Source organism: Lepus europaeus, chromosome 3 (assembly GCF_033115175.1).
Source record: "Lepus europaeus isolate LE1 chromosome 3, mLepTim1.pri, whole genome shotgun sequence".
Taxonomy (NCBI): Eukaryota; Metazoa; Chordata; class Mammalia; order Lagomorpha; family Leporidae; genus Lepus; species Lepus europaeus.
Window position 1 is genome coordinate 35,335,503 of NC_084829.1, and position 23,240 is coordinate 35,358,742.

Sequence of the window (23,240 nt, forward strand, 5' to 3'; positions counted from 1 at the left end):
AGAACTATACAGCTTTACACTTACAAACTTCATATACTTCATACCTATAACTTTAGGAACATGGTAATCCTACCTACCAGGCCAGCTCTCCCATTCATACTCTTTACCCCTCTTCCTCCTCCTTCTTATTCCCATTATTTTCAATTAACTTTATACACATATGATTAACTCTACATTAAGTAGAGTTCAACAAATAGTATGAAAAAAAAAACCTATTCCTCAACAGTAAGATAAGGGCTGTTCAAGTCATTGCTTCTCAAAGTGTCAAATTTCACTTCTACAGATTGCCTTTAGGTGCTCTATTAGTTATCACAGGTCAGGGAGAACATGTGGCATTTGTCCCTTTCAGACTGGCTTATTTCACTAAGTTTGATGTTTTCCAGATTCATCCATTTTGTTCCAAAAGACCAGATTTCATTTTTTATTGCTGTGTAGTATTCCATGGTGCAAATATCCAATAATTTGTTTATCCAGTCTTCAGCTGATCGGCATTTGGGTTGATTCCAAGCTGCCCACTTCTGATTCAGCTTCCTGCTATTGGACAGATAAAACAAGTGGAGAATGGCCCAAGTGTTTGGGTCCCTGGAAGCTCCTGACCTCTGGTATCAGCCTGGCCCAGCTCTGGTCATTGAGGCCATCTGGGAAGTGAACCAGAGAATGGAAGATGTTTCTCCCTCTCTGTAACTCTTTCAAATAAATAAGTAAATCTTCATTTAAAAAAGCACAATTTGATTGAGGTGTAATTTATGTAGCATAAAATTCACCCACTTAAATTGTACAACTAAGTTAATTTTTAGTAAATTTACATAATTGTACAAACATCACCATGTTTTACAAGTTTTATTATCCTAATAATGTCCCAGACCCCAGAACCTGTGAGTCTGTTAAGTTAAGTAGCAAAAGGGAAACAGTGGCTAATCAGTTGATCTTAAAATAGGGAGATTATCCTGGATTATCTAAATGAACTCACTGTAATCACTTCCTTAAAAGTAGAGGGGTGGGCTTTGGCCTAGGTGTAAAATGCCTATGTCCTCAGAGTGCTCAGGTTTGATTTCCAGCTCCAGCTCCTGATTCCAGCTTCCTGTAATGCAGATTCTGGAAAGCAACTGTGATGGCCCAAGAAGTTAAATCCCTGCCACGCTCAGATGGGAGATGAGAACTCAGTTCCAGGCTACTGGATGTGGGGGCTCCAGGCCCAGTTCTAGCCACTGTGGGTATCTAGGGGAGATGAAACTGAAGAAGCTGTCCCTGAAGGATACTGCCAGGAAATCTCAATGGTAAAAAAAAAAAAAAAAACAAAACAAAACAGTAAACAGTTAAGAAGCAAGATATATGGTATTTTTCTTTGTATGCAGAAGCAAGCTAGATTTGAGGATGGAATGTTGTTTCACAATTTTATTTTTTGGTACTTTTCCTGCTTTTTAAAAACCTTTGATTACTTTTTTTGTTTTTTAATAGCTTTCTGACCAGGATAAGATAGATTTGACTCCCACTGGCTCATTGTAAGTTCCTTGTTAAGTAAACAAACTTTTGAAGACCATACTAAATTATAGATTTACCTGGTCATTTTGTAACTGCTATTTTAAACCATGTTCAAAAGAAAGTTTCACTAACAACAGTAAACCACAAATGTTTTGTTTATCGAGATAGCTTTGTTTAAATCACATTTTCTATTTGCCATTTTGGGACATTTTTGGTATCATAAAATTTCTTGTCTCTTCTAGTCCAATGATTCCAAGATTTTCAAAAAAGTTTTAATTTAGCATTGAATCCATTGACTGCCACTACAGGAGTATCGATGACAGTTAAATTCAGGGACCCAGAAGAATGGGTATTTTTCCTAAATAGGCATCTTTGGTGGAAGATTGAGCTCTTGGAAATGTTGTTATAATGAGGAAGATGGCTCAGCAAAGAATACCACTTTTTTTTTTTTTTTTTTTTTTTTTTGACAGGCAGAGTGGATAGTGAGAGAGAGAGAGACAGAGAGAAAGGTCTTCCTTTTTTGCCGTTGGTTCACCCTCCAATGGCTGCTGCAGCCAGCGCATCTCGCTGATCCGAAGCCAGGAGCCAGGTGCTTCTTCTGGTCTCCCATGCGGGTGCAGGACCCAAGCACTTGGGCCATCCTCCACTGCCTTCCTGGGCCATAGCAGAGAGCTGGCCTGGAAGAGGGGCAACCGGGATAGAATCCGGTGCCCCAACCGGGACTAGAACCCGGTGTGCCGGCGCCGCAAGGCAGAGGATTAGCCTGTTAAGCCATGGCGCCGGCCAGAATAGCACTATTTTAATTCTAATTTTTAGTCTATTTTCATAGCTTTTTCTTTTTATGATGAACTTTTTCAAATACACAGTAAGACAAGAAGAAAATATATAGTTATCAGGTTAGTTTTTGTTTCTGTAATAAATTAAAACTGTGTGGCTTAAAAACACACAAATTGGCCGGCGCCGCGGCTCAACAGGCTAATCCTCCGCCTTGCGGCGCCGGCACACCGGGTTCTAGTCCCGGTCGGGGCACCGATCCTGTCCCGGCTGCCCCTCTTCCAGGCCAGCTCTCTGCTGTGGCCAGGGAGTGCAGTGGAGGATGGCCCAAGTGGGCCCTGCACCCCATGGGAGACCAGGAGAAGCACCTGGCTCCTGCCATCGGATCAGCGCGGTGCGCCGGCCGCAGCGCGCCAACCGCGGCGGCCATTGGAGGGTGAACCAACGGCAAAAGGAAGACCTTTCTCTCTGTCTCTCTCTCTCTACTGTCCACTCTGCCTGTCAAAAAAAAAAAAAAAACCACAAATTTATTATTTCAGGTGTTCTGAAGGTCAGAAGCTCTAACTGGGTCTCACTGGGCTAAAGTGAAGGTGTCATGAAGACTGTGACACCTGAAGAATGTATATCCGTGCCTTTTCTCACATGAGTGTCAGGGGCCCAACTACTTGGTCCATCTGCTGCTTTCCCAGGTGCATTAGCAAGAAGCTGAATCAAACAGAGGAACCAGGACTCAAACCAACTCTGCAGTATGGGATGGTGGCATTGCAGTTGTGCTTAACCTACTATGTTGCCAGCTCTGAAAAAAATTTTTTTTTCTTTTTATTTGAATGAAAGAGAGAGAGGGAGAGTCAGAGAGACCTTCCAACTTCTGGTTCACTCCCCAGATGGGCGTAACAGCTCGCGCTGGGCCAGGCTGAAGCCAGGAGCTTCTTCCAGGTCTCCCATGTAGGTGGCAGGGGCTTAGGCACTTGGGTCATCTTCCACTACTTTTCCCAGGCTATTAGCAGGGAGTTAGATCGGAAGTAGAGCAACAGGGGCCATTGGAGGGTGAACCAACGGCAAAAGGAAGACCTTTCTCTCTGTCTCTCTCTCACTGTCCACTCTGCCTGTCAAAAAAATAAATAAATAAATAATTTAAAAAAAATACAAATCAGAGTACACATCTGAGAATTTATAGCCCTATACTACCGATCGTGTGCTCTCCTCGAAGAACAAAACGGCAAATAAACCTAAGCCAAATTCTCTATAAATGATGAACAAAGCTGATGCAGTATTACCAACACTACCAAACAATAACATGTGGCATTTAAACCCGAGTCTACTCATTCTACAACCAATCCGTTTCCAAGCACTAACCTGCCTGGTCTCTAGTAAATGGGACTGTATTACTCAGCTTTTTGTCACTGTAACAAATACCTCAGAGAAGCTACTTACGAAGGAAAGAAGTTTGTTAATGGTTTTGAAGGTTCACAGTACAAGATTGGGCAGACACTACTGTTTGGCCACTGGGTAAGGCTGGAATGTGGCGGGACATGTGTGGAGGATTAGTCACAAGGCGAGCAAGGAATGAGAAAATTTATAATCAACCCTCTTTCAAGAACTGCCTTTCCAAGGGCATGCCCCCAATGACCTAAGGATTGTTCAGTAGGCCCACATCCTAGCATGATAACTGAACTGTTTCCACCCTCTTAACACCATCCACTTGATTTTAGGATTTTCTGTTTTTTAAAAAGATTCATTTATTTATTTGAAAGAGTCAGAGAGAGAGAGAGAGGCAGAGAGAGAGAGAGAGAGAGACTCTTCCATCTGCTGGTTCACTCCCCAAATGGCTACAAGGCCAGAGCTAGGCCAGGCCAAAGCCAGAAGCCAATAGCTTGTTTCATCTAGGTCTCCCACGTGGGTGCAGGGACCCAAGGACTTGGGCCATCTTCCGCTGCTTTCCCAGGCCATAGCAGGGAGCTGGATAGGAAGTGGAGCAGCTGGGACTCAAAACGGCACCCACTGGGATGCTGGCACTACAGGCAGCAGCTTTACCCACTATGCCACATCACCAGCCCTGATTTTAGGATTTGTCTGCAAGAGCTGGGGAGCCACATCCTATTCAAATCATAGTAGTGACACAGGGGCCTTTAAAAAGTCACACACTAGGGCCTGCATTGTGGCACAGTGGGTTAAGCCACTGCCCGTGAGACACTGGCATCCCATATGAATAGCAGTTTTGAGTCTTGGCTGCTCCACGTCTAATTCAGCTCCCCGATAGCATGCATGGGAAATCAGCAGAAGATGGCCTAAGTACCTGGGCCCCTACATGAGACATGGATGGAGTTCCAGGCTCCTGCTGGCTACAACCTGGTCCAGCTGAAGCCATTGTGGCCATCTGGAGAATGAACCAGCAAATGGAAAATTTCTTTCTCTCACCCCCTCTACCTACCTTTCAAATAAATAAATAGACCTTAAAATAATAAAAACAAAAAGCCACATACTTACAACTAGAGGACTAACAAATAAGATGAACTTTAGAAAAATATAATAATGGCAGATTTTATGCTAACTTACAAACTTGAGAGGATCATCCACAGTATAAATGTGAAATTGCCATCAGAGGCCGGCATTGAAGTGTAGTAACCTAAGCCTCTATCTGCGGCACTGGCATCCAAAAAGGGCACCAGTTCATGTCCTGGCTGTTCCACTTTCAATCTAGTTCTCTGCTTATGGTCTGTGAAAGCACTGCAAGATGGTCCAAGTGCTTGGGTCCCTGCACTCATGTGGGAGACTTGCAGGGGGCTCCAGGCTCCGGATCAGCCCAGCTCTGGCTGTTGCAGCCATTTTGGGAATGAACCAGCAGGTGGAAGACACCTCTCTCTGCCGGGAACTCTGCCTCTCAAATAAATAAGTAAAATCTTCTAAAACTTTTTTCAAAAAGAAACTGCTGTCAGAGACAGCTGTCATTTTTAAGTCACTAATCACTGAGCATACATTTAAAGATTATTTCCAGTAAAAGTCACAAACAATCTGATATGTTCTGTTCATGTTTTCATATTCTAGGCAACCAAAACTTCAGATGACAAGCAGTCAGGTCTCAGACAGCTCATGCCACTACAGCAATTCTTAGGCAATACAGAATAAAAGGACTTCTTAAAATAGCTGCTTTGCAGAGGATGGCCAGAGTCCCTGGGCCCCTGCACCATGTGGGAGACCAGAGAAAGTTCCTGGCTCCTGGCTTCGGATAGGCCCAGCTCCAGCCATTGTGGCCATATGCGGAGTGAACCAGCAGATGGAAGACCTATCTCTGTCTCCACTTCTCTCTGTAACTCTTTCAAATAAATAAAATAAAGCTTTAAAAAAAACCAAACCTGCTTTACATGACACTGCATAATTATCACTAGTTAAGTTACTACCAAGAAAAAACATAAAAAATCATTCAGATATGAAACGTACTCTGGTTTAGAAAGAAAAAACTACTAAAAACTGAGAGGAAAAAAAATCTTGTGGCTTTTTCTGATATTTCCTAAAAAAGCAATACACACCAATAAATAATGTACATATTTCATATTTCAAGGCTCATAATAGGTCAAGGAGAGCTCTCTCTCTTCAGTATCCTTTTCTTGGATCTGTGGCTGAAGGTAAGGCAAAGACACATAGGTTCACACTGTTAAGACACTGGCATGATTCACTTGTGCCACCAGCATCCCTGATCAGAGTGTCAGTTCCAGTCCCAGCTGCTCCACTTCTAATATAGCTCTATGCTAACACTGGCCGAAGTGCTTGGGCCTTTGCAGCCCATAATGGAGACTGGGATGACATTCCAGGATTCTAACTTTGGCCTCACCCGGTTCTAGCCAGTTTGGCCATTTAGGGAGTGAACCAGAGGATGGAAGCTCTTTCTCTGTCTCTCCCTCCCTAACTCTCCTTTTCAAATAAATAAAATAAATATTCAAAAGAAAAAAGAAACAGATTGAGTATCTCAAGTGAAATGCTTGGGAGCATTAGTGTTTCACTTTTAATAGTGTATGAGATTTTAGATATTTGCAGACTTTCCTGGTTGAATATCCCTCCAGAGCATTTTGGATTTCTCAATATGTATTAAAAACTAACAATGATGGTCACTTGGCAGAGCAGTTATGACATCATTTACAGTGCCCGCACTCTATACTGGAATGCCTGGATTCAAGTTTCAGCTTCACTCCCCACTTCACTTCATTTCCCACTAATGCAAACCCTGGGAAGCAGCAGGTAAGGGCTCAGTTACTTAGGTTGCTGTTACTCACACAGGAAACCTGGATTAAGTTCTTCACTCACAGCTTCAACCTGACATAACCTCGGCTGTTCCAGGCATTTGGGGAACAAATCAGAGGGAGATCTCTCTCTGGCTCTGTTTCTTTCAAATGAACAAAATAAATTAATTTAACTTTAAAATTTTTTTGGCTTTATTTATTATAAGGCACTTTGATGATGTTTTCCATTTCAAAATAAACATCTTTACAGGAAAATGCTAATAAATAAAGAAAAAATAACAGAATTAGAAAATAACTTTCTCAGGCCAGCGCTGTGGCGCAGGTTAATCCTCCACCTGCGGTGCTAGCATCCCATATGGGCACTGGTTCTAGTCCTGGTTGCTCCGCTTCCAATCCAGCTCTCTGCTGTGGCCTGGGAAAGCAGTGAAGGATGGCTCAAGTCTTTGGGTCCCTGCACCTGCATGGGAGAGCCAGAAGAAACTCCTGGCTCCTGGCTTCAGACCGGCTCAGCTCTGGCCACTGTGGCTACCTGAGGAGTGAACCAGCAGATGGAAGACCTTTCTCTCTGTCTTTCCCTCTCACTGTCTGTAACTCTACCTCTCAAATAAATAAATAAAATCACTTAAAAAAAAAAAGAAAGAAAGAAAGAAAGAAAGAAAGAAAGAAAGAAAGAAAGAAAGAAAGAAAGAAAAGAAAAGAAAATAACTTTCTCAGCAGGTTAAGCACTTGCCCACAATGCTGGTCTCCCATATGGGCACAGGTTTGAGATCCAGCTGCTCCACTTCCAATGCAACTCCCTGCTAATGTGCCTGGGAAAACAGTGTTGGGGTCCCCGTACTCACATAGGAGACCTAGAAGCTCCTGGCTTCGGCTCACTTGGAGAGTGAGCCAGCAGATGGAAGATATCTCTCCCTGTATCTCCCTCTTGCTCTGTAATTCTGCCTTTCAAATACATGAATAAATCTTAAAAAGAAAAAAAAAAAGAAAATGAAAAATAAAGTAGCTTTCTCAGGGCAAGTGTTGGCCAAGTCGTTAAGACATCCACATCCCACATTAAAGTGCTTGTGTTCAATACCTAGTTCTGGCTCCTAACTCCAGCTTCCTGCCTATGAAGACCTTGGGAGGCAGAAGTGATGACCTCAGTAAACTGGATTCTTCGCACCTACTTGGGAAACCCAGACTGAGTTCTCAACTCCTGGCTTCCACCCAAGCTGTTGTGAATATCTGAGGAGTGAACAGCAGATGGGAGCTCGCTTGCTCTCTCTCTCCCTGTCTCAAATCACTAAATTAAAAATTTTTTACTTCTTTTTTTTTTTTTTAATTATTTTTTACAGAGTGGACAGTGAGAGAGAGACAGAGAGAAAGGTCTTCCTTTTGCCATTGGTTCACCCTCCAATGGCTGCCGCGGTAGGCGCGCTGCGGCCGGCGCACCGCGCTGATCCGATGGCAGGAGCCAGGTGCTTCTCCTGGTCTCCCATGGGGTGCAGGGCCCAAGGACTTGGGCCATCCTCCACTGCACTCCCGGGCCATAGCAGAGAGCTGGCCTGGAAGAGGGGCAACCGGGAAAGGATCGGTGCCCCGACCGGGACTAGAACCCGGTGTGCCGGCACCGCAAGGCGGAGGATTAGCCTAGTGAGCCACGGCGCCGGCCAAAATTAAAAATTTTATAACACAGAAAACAAAGAGAGTCAGGTATTTGGAGCCATCCCAGATGGGTGCCAATTCAAACCCAGATACCCCACTTGTGATCCAGCTCCCTGCTGATAGCCTGAGATGGCAGTGGAGGATGGCCAAAGTCTTTGGCCCCCTGCACCCATGTGGGAGACCCAGAAGTAGCTCCTGGCTCCTGGCTTCAGATCAGCCCAGCTCCAGCCATTATGGCCATTTGGGGAGTGAACCAGCAGATGAAGACTTCTCTGTCTGTAATTCTGCCACTTTAAAAAGAAAAATATAAATGGAAATATGCCTACACTTAAGTAAAATAGCAGGCTAAAAAACAGTATGCATTATGTGATTATATTCCAATTTAAGAAACATAATGATCTATATGAGTACCTATAGACCCATAAATATGAACACAAAATGACAGCAATGATCAGCTCTTAGCATTAAAAATGCCTTTACCATATACTTGAGTCCTTTGTGAATGTGCTGTGCTTTTATATATACTGCATTATTACTTTTACAATCAGAGAAGGAGGAAAATAAATCCCATTTCCCAAAAAGGCAAATCTCTTTATGGACAATGAACCAAAGACAAGCTTACTCAATCTATAAAAAAAATTTTAGGGCATGAAAATACTAGTTAAAGGGGTCAGTACTGTGGCATAGCAGGTAAAGCTGTCGTGTGCAGTGCCAGTATCCCATATGGATGCCAGTTCGAGACCTGGCTGCTCCACTTCCAATCCAGCTCTCTGCTGTGGCCTGGGAAAGCAGTAGAAGATGGTCCAAGTTCTTGGGCCGCTGCACCCCTGTGCGAGACCTGGAAGAAGCTTCTGGCTCCTGGCTTCAGATTGGCTCAGCTCTGGCTATTCAAGCCAATTGGGGAGTGAACCAGCAGATGGAAGACCTCTCTACCTCTCTCCCTTCCTCCCTATTTCCCTTTGTCTCTTTCTGCCTCTGCCTCTCTGTAGTGCTGCCTTTCAAATAAATAAATAAATCTTAAAAAAAAAAAAAAAAAAAAAAAGCAGCGGTTCCTTGTCAATAGTTGTATATAAACCCCACTCCCCTGACAGTGGTTTCCACTTTCTCAAGGCCTGTTATCAAGCATTAAAAACAAGTAAATAAATAAAAACGAAAACTTTAGGAAATAAGCCCTAAGCAGAAAGCACTTTAGAAACACCTGATTTATCATTCAATTATCAGGAAATGGCTGCCCCATAATAAACTGTGAATCACTGACCTAAAGCACAGTTATTTAAGTATGAACCCAGAAACACTTTATAAAACCAAAACTAAAAACACACTAAAAAAAAACAAGTACATATTCACTTAAAAAATGGAATCTTCTGGGGTCCAGCATTGTGGCACACTGGGTTAAAGCCACCACCCTGCAATTGCTGGCATCCCTTGTAAGCATCAGTTTGAGTCCCGGCTGCTCCACTTCCAATCCGGCTCCCTAATGTGCAAGGCCCAAGTCCTTGGGCCCTAGCCCCAACGTGTCAGATTTGGAAGAAGGTCCTGTCTCTTGGCCACAGCCTGGCCCAGCCCTGATCGTTGCAGCCATTTGGGGAATGAACCAGCAGATGGAAGATTTCTCCGTCTGTCCTTCTCTTACTCTGCCTTTCAAATAAAATTTTTAAAATCTTATAAAAAAAAAAACAAAATAAAACAGGGGTGATCTTTTGAAACACAGTACACAGGGGAGCTGTGCCTTCGTGTCTGGGAATAAACATCCCCTACCAAAGACATGTAGTAACTTGGGCAAATCATTAAAACATCATTAACTAAATCAATCACTCTTCTAATAGATAAAAACTATTAGTGCGCCCCCCCCCCCAACAAGGTGATTTAATCAGTGAGTTTGAGTCCTACAAAATTCAACTGTGTTCTCCAGGCAGGCACTGTGGTGCAGCTAGATAAGTTGCCACTTGAGATGTTCACAACCCAGATCAGAGTGTCTGGGATCAAGCCCTGGCTCCTCCTCTTCTGATCCAGCTTCCCACTAATGTGCCTGGGTGGCAGCACATAATGACCCAAGTACTTAGGTCTCTTCCATCCATGTGGGAGATCCAGATGGAGTTTTTTTTAAGACTGATTTATTTATTTGAAAGTCAGAATTACAGAGACAAAGAGACAGATCTTCCATCCTCTGGTTCACTCCTCAAATGGTCGCAACAGCTGGAGCTGAGCCAGTCCAAAGCTAGGAGCCAGGAGCTTCCTCTGGGTGTCCTTCGTGAGTGCAGGAGCTCAAGGACTTAGGCCATCCTCTGCTGCTTTCCCAGGCCCATCAGCAGGGAGTTGGATCAGAAGTAGAGTAGCCAGGACTCAAACCAGCTCTGTAGACAGTGGCTTTACCCACTACGCCACAGTGCAGGCCCGTAGATGGAGTTCAAGTTTCAACCTGGCCCAGCTCTGTGAACCAATGATGGAAGATTTCCCTGTCTCTCTCTGTAACTACCTTTCAAATAAATAAATAAATATTTAATTTAATAAGTAAAAAAATAAAAATCAGTATGTCCCCCATGAACATGCATATTTGACTTTTCTTGGAAAAATGAACTACATTGGGTGCCCATCCCAGTGTGGCAATATCTGACTTATGACAAGTATCAGACACCCTCTTTATAAAATATAAGAATGTGTTACCCAACTGTCACCTCTAGGAATTTTAGTTTGCAACCCGTTTAGATTCTGAACTATCTGAACTTACTATGTGCTTACATGACTTTTGAAGGTTTTTCCTCAATGGAAATACACTGGCAAAGATTCAACAGGATATAAGAGAACTTACAAATATTTTTTTCGTTCAAATCTAGATAACTGTTACCTGATTTTTTTAAATAATAAATGCTCTCACAAACAGAATTACAAAGCATAGCATAAGGAAATATACCTGGAAAGGTGATAGGTAAGGTGCGGCTAATCTTCACAGGTTCCAAGTTGCTTCCAGAAAAAATATTCCTGGTGTTGAATTTTGATTTGCGTGTCATATATATAACTATCAGCATACATTTAAATCTTATGCACAAATTAATCTAAAAGCAGCTCGAAAAGGAGCTTAATTTATAGGGCCTGTTTCTTTTATCAGTACTAAACTTCAAGAGTTCCATAAAAATTAAACCTTTTCAGGATTGGCACTGTGGCGTAGTGGGTTAAACCTTCATCTGCGGCACCGGCATCCCATACGGGTGCTGGTTCAAGTCCCAGCTGTTCCTCTTCTGATCCAGCTCTGTTAATGGCATGGGAAAGCAGTAGAAGATGGCCCAAGTGCTTAGACTCCTGCACTTGATCCCTCCCACCTGAGAGACCCAGGAAGACGTTCTGGCTTCTGACTTTGGATTGGCCCAGCCCCAGACATTGTGACCATTTGCAAAGCAAACCAGCAGATGGAAGACCTTTCTTTCTGTCTCTCCCTCTCTCTCAAATAAATAAATAAATCTTTAAAATTAAGACTTTTCTGGCCAGGGCCGGCACTGTGGCTCAATAGGCTAATCCTCTGCCTGTGGCGCCGGCACACCGGGTTCTAGTCCAGGTTGGGGTGCCGGATTCTGTCCTGGTTGCCCCTCTTCCAGGCCAGCTCTCTGCTATGGCCCAGGAGTGCAGTGGAGGATGGCCCAAGTGCTTGGGCCCTGCACCCCATGGGAGACCAGGAGAAGCACCTGGCTCCTGGTTTCAGATCAGCGTGGTGCGCTGGCTGCAGTGCGCCGGCCACAGCGGCCATCAGAGGGTGAACCAACGGCAAAGGAAGACCTTTCTCTCTGTCTCTCTCTCACTGTCCACTCTGCCTGTCAAAAAAAAAAAAAAGACTTTTCTGGCCGGTGCCATGGCTCAATAGGCTAATCCTCCGCCTGCGGAGCCGGCACACCGGGTTGTAGTCCTGGTCGGAGTGCCAGATTCTGTCCCGGTTGCTCCTCTTCCAGTCCAGCTCTCTGCTGTGGCCCGGGAGTGCAGTGGAGGATGGCCCAAGTGCTTAGATCCTGCACCCACATTGGAGACCAGGAGAAGCTCCTGGCTTCGGATCAGTGCAATGTGCCAGCCGAAGGGCGCCAGCCGCAGAGGGCATTGGGGGAGTGAACCAACGGAAAAGGAAGACCTTTCTCTCTTTCTCTCACCATCCACTCTGCCTGTCAAAAAAATAAATAAATAAGACTTTTCTCCCATCTGCTGAGCATGCATGATGCACTGCATAAAGATGCCTGAGCAGGAGCCGGCATTGTGGCATAGCCTGCACCACCAGCATCCCATATGGGCACCGGTTCATGTCCTGGCTGCCCCACTTCTGAGCCAGCTCCCTGCTAATGTAATGCACCCAGGAAAGCAAAAGAGAATGGCCAAGTACTTGGGCTCCTGCATCCTCATGGGAGACCCAGATGAAGCTTCTGGGTTCAATGTGGCCCAGAGCAGGCCATTGCAGCCATTTTGGGGAGTGAATCAGTTGAATTTTGACCTCTCTGTAACTCCACCTTTCAAGCAAATAAAATAAATCTTAAAAAAAAAAAAAAAAAAAAAAAAAGCCTGGGGAGAAACAAAGGCTGTTACATTCCTATCAAGAGCATTTGTGTGTATGATGTTATTTACTTTTTTTAGAGTAGAGTTCAAAGGAGAGCACTACAAGAACAGTGATTAGCATGCTGATTTCAAAATAGGATTTCATGAGACAGTAAGAAACAAAGAACAGCATTCTAGGTAGAAGAAAAATTAAAATTGGGAAAGCTAAAATATGTGGAAAAATAGCAGCTGTCTAGTCTGAGAGGGCAAGAGAAGCAGGGTATCCAGTACAAGGACAGGCTAGGAAAAGTAGTACTTCTAGTAAGTACTATCGAGAACGATCTTTGCAGGGTCCTCACAGAGAATAAAGATCTCTGCTCTTTATCTGATAAACAAGGTACTGGTAAAGGTTCCTGAGGAACAATGGCCCAAACCAAAGCCGTGACCTAGAAAGATTGATCTGGTAGTGGTGTGCCCACAAAGGCCTGGCCAGCCCTGGATATTGAAGGTTTCTGGGAAGTGATGAGCTCTCGTCTCTCAAATAATTAAAATAAAAACAAGGAGTGGGGGCCTGCACTGTGGTATAGCGGGTGAAGCCGCAGCCTGCAGTGCCTGCATCCCATATGGGTCCTGGCTGCCAATCCAACTCTGCTATAGCCTGGGATAGCAGTGGAAGATGGCCCAAGTCCCTGGGCCCCTGCACCCATGTGGGAGACCCGAAAGAAGCTCCTGGCTTCAGACCAGCACAGCTCCAGACACTGTGGCCAACTGAGGAGTGAGCTAACAGATGGAAGATCTCTCCCTCTCTCTCTGCCTCTCCTTCTGTGTGTGTGTAATTCTGACTTTCAAATAAATAAATAGATCTTTAAAAAAAAAAAAAACACCTAAATTTAAAAAACATTAAAAATAAAAAAAGGGGTGAACACTACAACATAGTGAGTTAAGCCACAGCTTGAGACACCTACATCCCACATCTAGGTGCTGGTTTGAACCTGGCAACTTCTCTTCCCATCCAGCTTCTTGCTAATACATCCTAGAAGGGAGATGATAGTTCAAGTAGCTCAGTCTCTGCCACCTACATGGGAGACCTAGATAGAGTTCCAGGCTCTTGGCTTCAGCCTGGCTCAGTTCTGGCTATTGCAGACATTTTGGAGAGTGAACAGCAGACGGAGATGTGTCTCTTGTGTTCTCTATCTGTATGTGTCTCTGTCTCTCTGCCTTTCAAATAAAATGAAAATAAATTTTACTTTTTAAATACTTAACTCTTATGTAATAACACTTCCACTTCAATTTTTTAATAAATTCAATACTCCTATCAGAAAATAAAAATAAGCTCCATAATCTTATCATTCTCAATCTCATTAATCACATTCTAGCCAATCTTTCAGATGGCCCTGATCCACTTGCTCTCTCCTGGTTTCACTCACATCATCTCACTACAATACAATGCTTTTCCATCAGTTCTAACACCCTAACCATTTCAAAACTTCACTTCTAAGAAAGCAACTTGCCAACAGCTGGCACTCAATTTCTGTGAAGCACTGACTGTACTAAATTCAGTCCACTCCTACTTATTCAGAAATTCTACTCACTTCAGTATTAATATACAAATGTTTCCCTTTTATTGTTTGACAGTTTTTCTGATATTTTCAGGCATGTGAGTTTCTTATTAGCAAATTATTACAGGAGCTAGGGTTGGGTGTTGTGGCACTGTTTGGGATGTTGGCATGGCATATCGGAGTGCTCTGTTGATGCAGCTTCCTGCTAGCAATCCTAGGAAAGCAGTAAATGAAGGCCCAAGTACCAGGGTTCCTGCCATCGAGTGGGAAACCCAGATGGAGTTCTGGGTTCATGACTTCAGCGTGGCCCAGAACTGACTATGGTGGGCATTTGGGTAGTGAATCAGGGGATGGAAAATCTCTGTCACTCTGCTTTTCAAATAAATAAAATTTAAAACAAATACTGCCTGTTTTAGCTGCTAAGCACCAGATGAATTTTATGTGCGCGTGTGTGCGCACAGGGGTGGGTGCAGGGTGGGGGTGGGCAGGAAGATGGGAGGCAGTAAAGAAATAAGCTCTGTCCACCATGGCTATAACGGTAAATCATTCTGACTTGACCTATAACGAGAAATTCCAGTCCTACAGTCATAGTAGCATAATAAGAGGACTTTCTGCAAGACAACAACACAGTAAAAAAAAATATTTCCTTATTTTAAAAGGTAGAAATGGAGCCAGTGTTTTGATGTAGCAGGTTAAGCCTCCACCTGCAACTCCGGCATCCCATATGGACACCGGTTCAAGGCTGGGCTGTTCCACTTCTGACCCAGCTCCCTGCTAATGCACCTGAAAAGGCAGCCGAAGATGGTTCAAGTGCTTGGGCCTCTGCACCACATGGGAGACCCAGATGGAGTTCCTGGCTCCTGGCTTCGGGCTGACCCAGACCTGGCAGTTATAGCCATCTGGGAAGTAAACCAGTAGATTTGCGATTTCTTTCTCTTTCACTCTATATAACTCTTTCAAAATAAATAAATACTCTTAAAAAAAAAAACAAAACTTAATACAAAGGTACTCTAATTACGGCCATTTAGGAAGTGAACCAGAGGATGGAAGGTATCTCTCCCTACCCTCCCCATTCTACCTTTCAAATAAAACAAACAAACAAACAAACAAAAGAGTTATGCCACCTATAATGTAATGTGAGTTTTTTTTATTATTATTATTTTTAAGAAAATTTGAAAGATCTTCCATCTGTTGATTCACTCCCCCAAATGACCACAACCACTGGAGTTGATCCAGGTCAAAACCAGGAGCCAGGAACGCCATCCACGTTTCTTTCATGCTGGAGGGGCCCAAGTACTTGGGCCATTGTCTACTGCTTTCCCAGGCTAATGCATTAGCAGGGAGACAGATTGTAAGTGGAGTAGCTGGGACTCAGATAGCTCATACAGGATGCTGGCGATGCAAAGACTTACTCTGCTCCACCACAACACCCACACCAGCAATGCACTTTTTCCTGCATGTCTTTAAAAACAAACAAATTTGGCTGCTCTATGTGTAAAATATTTTATATTATATCAAGAGTCCCAACTTCTATGTGCTATTAAAAAAAAATCCAAAGGAAGTGGAAAAGAAGAATACTGGCCGGCGCCGCGGCTCAATAGGCTAATCCTCCACCTGCGGCGGCAGCACACCAGGTTCTAGTCCCGGTGGGGGCACTGGATTCTGTCCCAGTTGCTCCAATTCCTGTCCAGCTCTCTGCTATGGCCCAGGAGTGCAGTGGAGGATGGCCCAAGTCCTTGGGCCCTGCACCCGCATGGGAGACCAGGAGAAGCACCTGGCTCCTGGCTTCAGATCAGTGCGGTGCGCTGGCCGCAGCGGCCATTGAGGGGAGAACCAATGGCAAAAGGAAGACCTTTCTCTTTGTCTCTCTCTCTCACTGTCCACTCTGCCTATCAAAAAAAAAAAAAAAAAAAAAAAAGGAAAAGAAGAATATCCAAAGCAACTTTCAACCTCTTAAAATGCAATACACTGCATAAAGCTCCATCATTATATAACCCCTCCTTATGCACTTACCAAAACCACTACTTGGCATACAAGTTTTAAGGAAACCAATATTAATATCTAGCTTTAATGCGGGAGATCAATGGAGTTTTGGGCTCTTGGCCTTAGTCTGGCCCAGGCCCAGACATTGCAACCAGCTGGGGAGTGAACCAGAGGATGGAAGTGCAAGTGCACATTTGTGCTTGCTCACTCTACCCCACCATTCTTCCCCCCACCTCAGTCACTCTGCCTTCCAAATAAATAGCTTTTAAAAATCCAGTGGCAGCCACTGGAGGGTGAACCAACGGCAAAAGGAAGACCTTTCTCTCTGTCTCTCTCTCACTGTCCACTCTGCCTGTCAAAAAAATAAATAAAAAGAAAAAAAAAATCCAGTTTTATCATAAAAGGAATTTTTCCTAGATTCACACATATAAACCAGAGAGTGGATCACAAACTGGGCATACGTGTGACTGAAAATTAGATAAAGAACAGGCCAAGAGGTATTGTGAGATAAGAGGTACAACTGATTTTCACATCTGGATTCTGATACTTCATTGCTGTGTTGCTGTACCTTTTTTGTTTGTTTTAATCTGGTAGGGTGCCTCTAGACTACTGACAAAGTCAATTGGATATTATTTTACAAAAACGTTTTCCAAAGTTACTTTTCTAGAAAAATCTGTCCTATATACCACATACATGATGGACGAATGTGGTGTTCCAAAACATACACACTACTACCTAAAGATACCTAGAGGCAATCTAAGATTTCGCAACACCGAAACTGCCCAATAATAAACAGGAGGAAGACAATAACCAATATGTAAGCAAAAGACACTTTATCTACACCCATACTGAGATGTAAAGCCACTACAGATTTCTAAGGTGATGTCCCCTATTTATCTAGAAGTGTTGTTTCTTGTGACAAATGCTCAGAACAACTCACTCTAAACACATAAACATCAGAGACAAACCATGTCAGGGTCAGTGTGAGTTTAAAAAATCTTATGTAACACTGTACTGTATATCTAAAATTAAAGTAGTAAAATTTTAAAAATATTCAATATAAGCTCTCTTTTGAATCCTGTTGGTTTCAAAAAATATATGTAAGTCAACCAGATCAGGAATTCATTAAATTAAACATGTTTAAATTTTAAATGGTTGAAAACTTTTAGTGATCTGAATTAACAGAAGTTTCTGACCGCTTAAGGAAGGTGTTTATTAGACAGTCTCCATTTCCAAAGAGGACATAAGAAATGAAGAAGGCTTAAACTGTAACAAAGGAGATTTAGCTTTGACATAATTCTAACTAGAAAAGTAATTAAACACCATAATAAGGTATCACAAATCTCTGCCCTTAGGGATACAAGAATAGGAGGTGGCTATCTTGGAGGAGTTAAAAGCAATTCCACAGGAAAAGCTGAAATAAACTAGAAAATTTTGGGCCAGCGTTGTGGCTCAATAGGCTAATCCTCTGTCTTGTGGCGCCGGCACACCGGGTTCTAGTCCCGGTTGGGGCGCCAGATTCTATCCCAGTTGCCCCTCTTCCAGGCCAGCTCTCTGATGTTACCAGGGAGTGCAGTGGAGGATGGCCCAAGTGCTTGGGCCCTGCACCCCATGGGAGACCAGGAGAAGCTCCTGGCTCCTGCCTTCGGATCAGCACAGTGCGCCGGCCGCAGCGCGCCAGCCGCGGCGGCCATTGGAGGGTGAACCAACGGCAAAGGAAGACCTTTCTCTCTGTCTCTCACTATCCACTCTGCCTGTCAAAAAATTTTTTTAAAAATTTCTAAAGCCGGCCGGCGCCGTGGCTCACTAGGCTAATCCTCCACCTTGCGGCGCCGGCACACCGGGTTCTAGTCCCGGTCGGGGCACCGACCCTGTCCCGGTTGCCCCTCTTCCAGGCCAGCTCTCTGCTGTGGCCAGGGAGTGCAGTGGAGGATGGCCCAAGTCCTTGGGCCCTGCACCCCATGGGAGACCAGGAGAAGCACCTGGCTCCTGCCATCGGATCAGCGTGGTGCGCCGGCTGCACCGCGCCTACCGCGGCGGCCATTGGAGGGTGAACCAACGGCAAAAGGAAGACCTTTCTCTCTGTCTCTCTCTCACTGTCCACTCTGCCTGTCAAAAGTAAAAAAAAAAAAAAAAAAAAAAAATTTCTAAAGCCAGTTGTCAGCTTTAGAATTCAATTTATCTATATCCACAGCCTGAGTGTCTCTGCAAAACATTCCACCAAAGAAAGTTACACAAATCTACAAGTGGCTTCAGTTTGGTTTAGACATCAGGCTTACCTGTCACAGCACCACTTACTCATTAAACTGAAAACTGACTACCTTTATTAAGAGGCAGTTCTACCAACCCCAGCAGCATGGCTGCCAACTCAGATATAAACACTACACAAATGCTCAAACAAAAACAATACTTGGTTCTAAATTAAACATATAGAAATATCTAAACAATTTTGTCAACTGTAGAGCAAAAAAGCATGTGTTAACAGAGTAGATAATTTATAAGCCCAAAAGCTTCAACTTAGTCTCTCAATAATTATAAGAAAAAACTCTTACTTTTGAAAACAAAAGCATAATCTTTGCAACTTGGGTTTAATTTTAAAAGACTCAAGGTCTTCAATTTAAAATAATGATTTTTAACTTGACACCATTATTTTTAACAGTTATCAGACAACTGAATGGTGGTTATTCATTACAACCAAAAGCAGGCACTTATGGAGTCATAGTCAGGTTAATCAATAGATTAGGGGTTAACGCCCTGGCCTGAGGCGTCAGCATCCTAAATGGGCACCGTTTTTGAGTCCCGGCTGATCCAGCTATCTGCTATGGCCTGGGAAAGCAGTGGAGGATGGCCCAAGTCCTTGGGCCCCTGCACCCACATGGAAGACCCAGAAGAAGCTCCTGGCTTCGGATCTGCACAGCTCCGGCCGTTGCAGCCAACCCCCTGCATCCACATGGGAGACCCAGAAGAAGCTCCTGGCTCCTGGCTTCGGATCTGCACAGCTCCGGCTGTTGCAGCCAACTGGGGAGTGAACTATCGGATGGAAGACCTCTCCCTCTCTGCCTCTCCTTCTCTCTCTGTGTAACTCTTTCAAATGAACAAATAAATCTTAAAAAAAAAAAAAAATGGACAAACCTCAAAAAACATTATTTAAAAAAAAAAAAATAGGTTAACCACCATAGCAAATTCAGAGACTTTTGCCAAGCTGTATTAGGACTATCTCTACAGCTGCCAAAGTTAGACATTAAATGACACTTATACAATTCTGGACTCTAGATATTTCAGCCACGCAAATACTCTTTTAAAAAATATCTATTTATTTGAAACAGTGACAGAGAGAGAATCTTCCATCCGTTTGTTCATTCTCCAAATGCCCACAAGAATCAGGAGTGGGCCAGGCCAAAGCTGGGAGGCAGGAATTCCATCCAGGTCTTCCATGTGGGTGGCACGTGTGTTTCCCAGCAGCAGGATGCTGGACTGGAAGTGGAGCAGCCAGGCTCCAAGGACCACTCCAGATACAAAATGCTGGCGTCTCATGTGGAAGCTCAACCCTCTGGACCACAACACTGGCCTCAACAAGCACAAATACCTTCACCAAATATGAAATGTGCATGCACGCATGTATTTAACTAGATTTTATTAGTTATGATAGGTGTTTAAGAATATATCAAGGTGAATTTAGGGTGGCTGTAAGAATCAAAACATGGTATTGGGGCTGGCGCCGTGGCTCACTAGGCTAATCCTCCACCTGTGGCGCCAGCACCCCGGGTTCTAGTCCCAGTTGGGACGCAGGATTCTGTTCTGGTTGCTCCACTTCTAGTCCAGCTCTCTGCTGTGGCTCAGGAAGGCCCAAGTGCTTGGGCCCTGTACCCGCATGGGAGACCAGGAGGAAGCACCTGGCTCCTAGCTTTGGATCAGCGCAACGCGCCGGCCATAGCAGCTATTTGGGGGATGAACCAACGGAAAAGGAAAACCTTTCTCTCCGTCTCTCTCTCTCTCTCTCTCTCACTGTCTAACTCTGCCTGTCAAAAAAAAAAAAAAAAAGGTACTGGATTATAGAGCCAACTAGCTTTTATAAGAAAGAAAATGACAAGTCTCCTGTTTTCAACACACAAATTATTTTCATTTTATATCACAGAAAAGAACATTGTCTGTACAGCCAAACTCTAGAGTAATGTTGAATTATCACTTAATTGCCTGGATTCTTAAGAACCTACTAACTTTCAACCGTGTAAAACACATTTTGTAATGGCTCATTCCTGTGCTCACAAAGGTATTTTATACAGACATAACATGCCACCAATATTCTTGTTACACCATGTCTTTGAGCTTAACAGTTTATTTAAACACTCAAATAGAATTTTTATAATCCAATTATATTTTTAGCTACCTTTTCTTATCCACACCTGGGCCTCACCTATTCCTCACTTTTTACAACATCCAAAAACAAACAATCTTAGATGTTAAACACACATACCTCAAGCATATAAAATTCATTACACTTGTTTTGGAGCCACAATAATTGTACTAATAAAGACTAACTCTAAAGAACTAAGAACTTATTAGGGCAGTGTTTAAATGGTCGATTCACAAGGGGGTGGGGAGAAATAATGATCCTCCCCTACCAAACTGGCAGCAACAATATGCCAAGTTTCCTACGCTGAACCAGTGTAAACAAGGAAGAAAAAGAGCAGGGGTGGGAAGCAGGCAGGCTAAAGAACAACTCTAAAGTTAAAACTTTACTTCTGAATTCATACCAGAGCTCTTCTCGGTGTGTTCAGTAACTCTCGTCATTTTTTGACCATTTGAACATCACAGGGTGATGGTCACAAAACTACAGTTGGCTCCATTCCCTGCCTGAGATGATCTGGACATAAAAGATCCCAGTGGAGATCACAGAAAGCTTATCTAACTCTAAAGTCTATCTCCTGCATCCAGTGTCTCAAAAAGTTTTCAAAATGCTCAGAAATTCAAATCCGCTCTTGCTGTAATAACCGACTTTAAAGATAGAAGAAACAATCACAGATGCTGCACAGAAAAAAAAAAAAATTACACATCCCCTCTGACACCGTCACAGCTCCAAGACTCCCATTAATAAATGAGCATCAGCTAGAATAAGGCTAGGTCTAGAGTGCGATAGAAACGAGGCTTCCAGACTGTCTTCTGGCACTGCCCGAGGCATTCGGTGGACACGGAATAAAGGCAAGGAGGCTACGCAAGTGACGCCAAGAGAAACAAGATTCCACATGTCAGGAGCCTGAATGCCCAGCACAGGGAGCAAAGGGCACTCACTCCATTGCTTTTCACCCAAAGAAAGGTTAGTTGCTTCGCCTGAAATCCTAGCAAAGACAGTCTAATGGTCTCCACTCTCACCTCGAGTGAACTCAACAAACCTCTTCTCAGAACAAGGGAAGTTTTGCTTATCAAAAATAGCAAGCGCTGCTTCCAAAGCCAAGAAACACTCCTTTACAACAGCGATAGTCTGCCCCAATTCAGTCCTCCACAAGGTGACCACAAGCCAAAAAAATATTCAGTTCCCAGCCTAAGTCAATTTCTCCATTTCCCCAATCGTCTCATCAACCCCGTTTTCTTTCAGATAAGCCTCTCTCTAGTCCAAGTATTCTGGAGACCTTTCGCGAAGTTCCCTAATTAACCCTGCACCCATCCCCGGTCCCTCCACAAAGCTCCCTGCCCCCGCTTTTCCCCAGGCCCTGTTCCAATCTAACACTCCCGATCCTCCACCAGATCTACAGTAGAGCCCACTCCTCCCTGTTACAACTCCTCGGAAAGTCACCACCCTCGCCAGTCACTTGCCTTCCTCCATAGTACTCTGCCCTATCTATCCTCGGCTGGAGACACACAAATTACCTGTCCTCAGCTCCCAAGTCCCCAGGGTCTCCCGAGTCCCGGGTTCTTCCACACCACCTACTGCGCCCCCAGTTTCCTTCCAATCTTGTCATTCTTAGCCCCTAACTCTAAACCTCAACCTTTTCCCCCCAAATCCAGACTTCCTGTGTTTTCTACTCTCAGCCAACAGCACACGCTTTCTCCTGCCAGGTCTGTATCTCCCATGCCTCGATGCCCTAAGTCTCCCCCCTCCCTCTTCCCACGTTCCTCGGCCCCCAGTTCTCCGCAGAACCCCGGGAACTCGCTCCCCAATCTCTCTCCCGCCCCTCCTGTGCCCGTGGCCCCTAACTCTCCTCTGACCCCTCTCAGCTCCCAGATTGCTCCTCAAGCCTTTAGACGGGGCTCCCCCGTCCGCCCTCCCCGCCGCGGGAGGGAGGTCCACCTCACTGCCCGCCTGGCCCGCCCCACCGCCGGGCTCGGGCGTCCCTTCCCTTCCCCTCGGGGCCCCGAGGCCGCTGCCAGCGCTGGCGCGGCGGGGCCGGCTCACCAGTTGGTCATGTCCAGGAAGAAGGCGCAGCCGGCCGGGTTGAGCTGGAAGCCGAGCAGCCTCTGGAACTCGGAGATGAGCACGTCCTTGTCGGTGGTGCCCAAGCAGCTGAACTTCTGCATCAGCTCCGGGTCCAGGTCCACGTCCATGCCCTCCATGGCGGGGCCGGACACCCGCTTCCCGGCCTCCTTACAACCGAGCCGCCGCCGCGCCGCCGGGCCCGGGGACCGGGAGGGGGCCCGTTGGTGGCAGGCGCCGCAACCCCGCTCCTTTGAAGTAGGCCCCGGGCCTCTCACCGCCTCATAGGGGTAAACTCACTCAGCCACTCACTCACTCTCGCGCTCCCCCCCCTCCCACCCCCCCCAGCGCCGCCGCCTCCGCCGCCGCCGCCTCTCGCTTCGCCGCCGCCTCCGCCTCCTCCCGCGTCGCACCCACTGCGCAAGCGCCACCCGCCCAGGCCCCGCCCCTTCCTCTGCCGGATGCCCGCCCCTCAGTGGCGTCACAAACCCGTGACGTCCCCCGCGTGACCTCACCGCGGTGGGGCGAGGGGGCGGGAATTGGGGAGGAGGCCGAGCTGGCTCCGCCACGGGGGCGTCTCTCGGCCGGGTCTTGTCCCCGCCCGGCGCCTACCCTCGAGGGGAGGGGCAAAAGCCTGGGGATAGAGGA

The 23,240-nt window shown here is 45.1% G+C and overlaps 1 protein-coding gene across 3 annotated transcripts in view; it reads right to left on the bottom strand.

Moving 5' to 3' along the window:
- The window catches only part of ILRUN (inflammation and lipid regulator with UBA-like and NBR1-like domains), a 101,522-nt gene extending 78,604 nt beyond the window's left edge, over positions 1 to 22,918 (bottom strand). For 2 of the 3 annotated variants that reach the window (XM_062185983.1, XM_062185984.1), the window contains exon 1: positions 22,575 to 22,918. In XM_062185983.1, the coding sequence (XP_062041967.1) occupies positions 22,575 to 22,732 (158 nt within the window). In that variant the 5' untranslated portion in view covers positions 22,733 to 22,918. The remainder of the gene's footprint in view (positions 1 to 22,574) is intronic. The other variant, XM_062185982.1, reaches the window with a different exon arrangement.
- Positions 22,919 to 23,240: the final 322 nt, after the last annotated feature.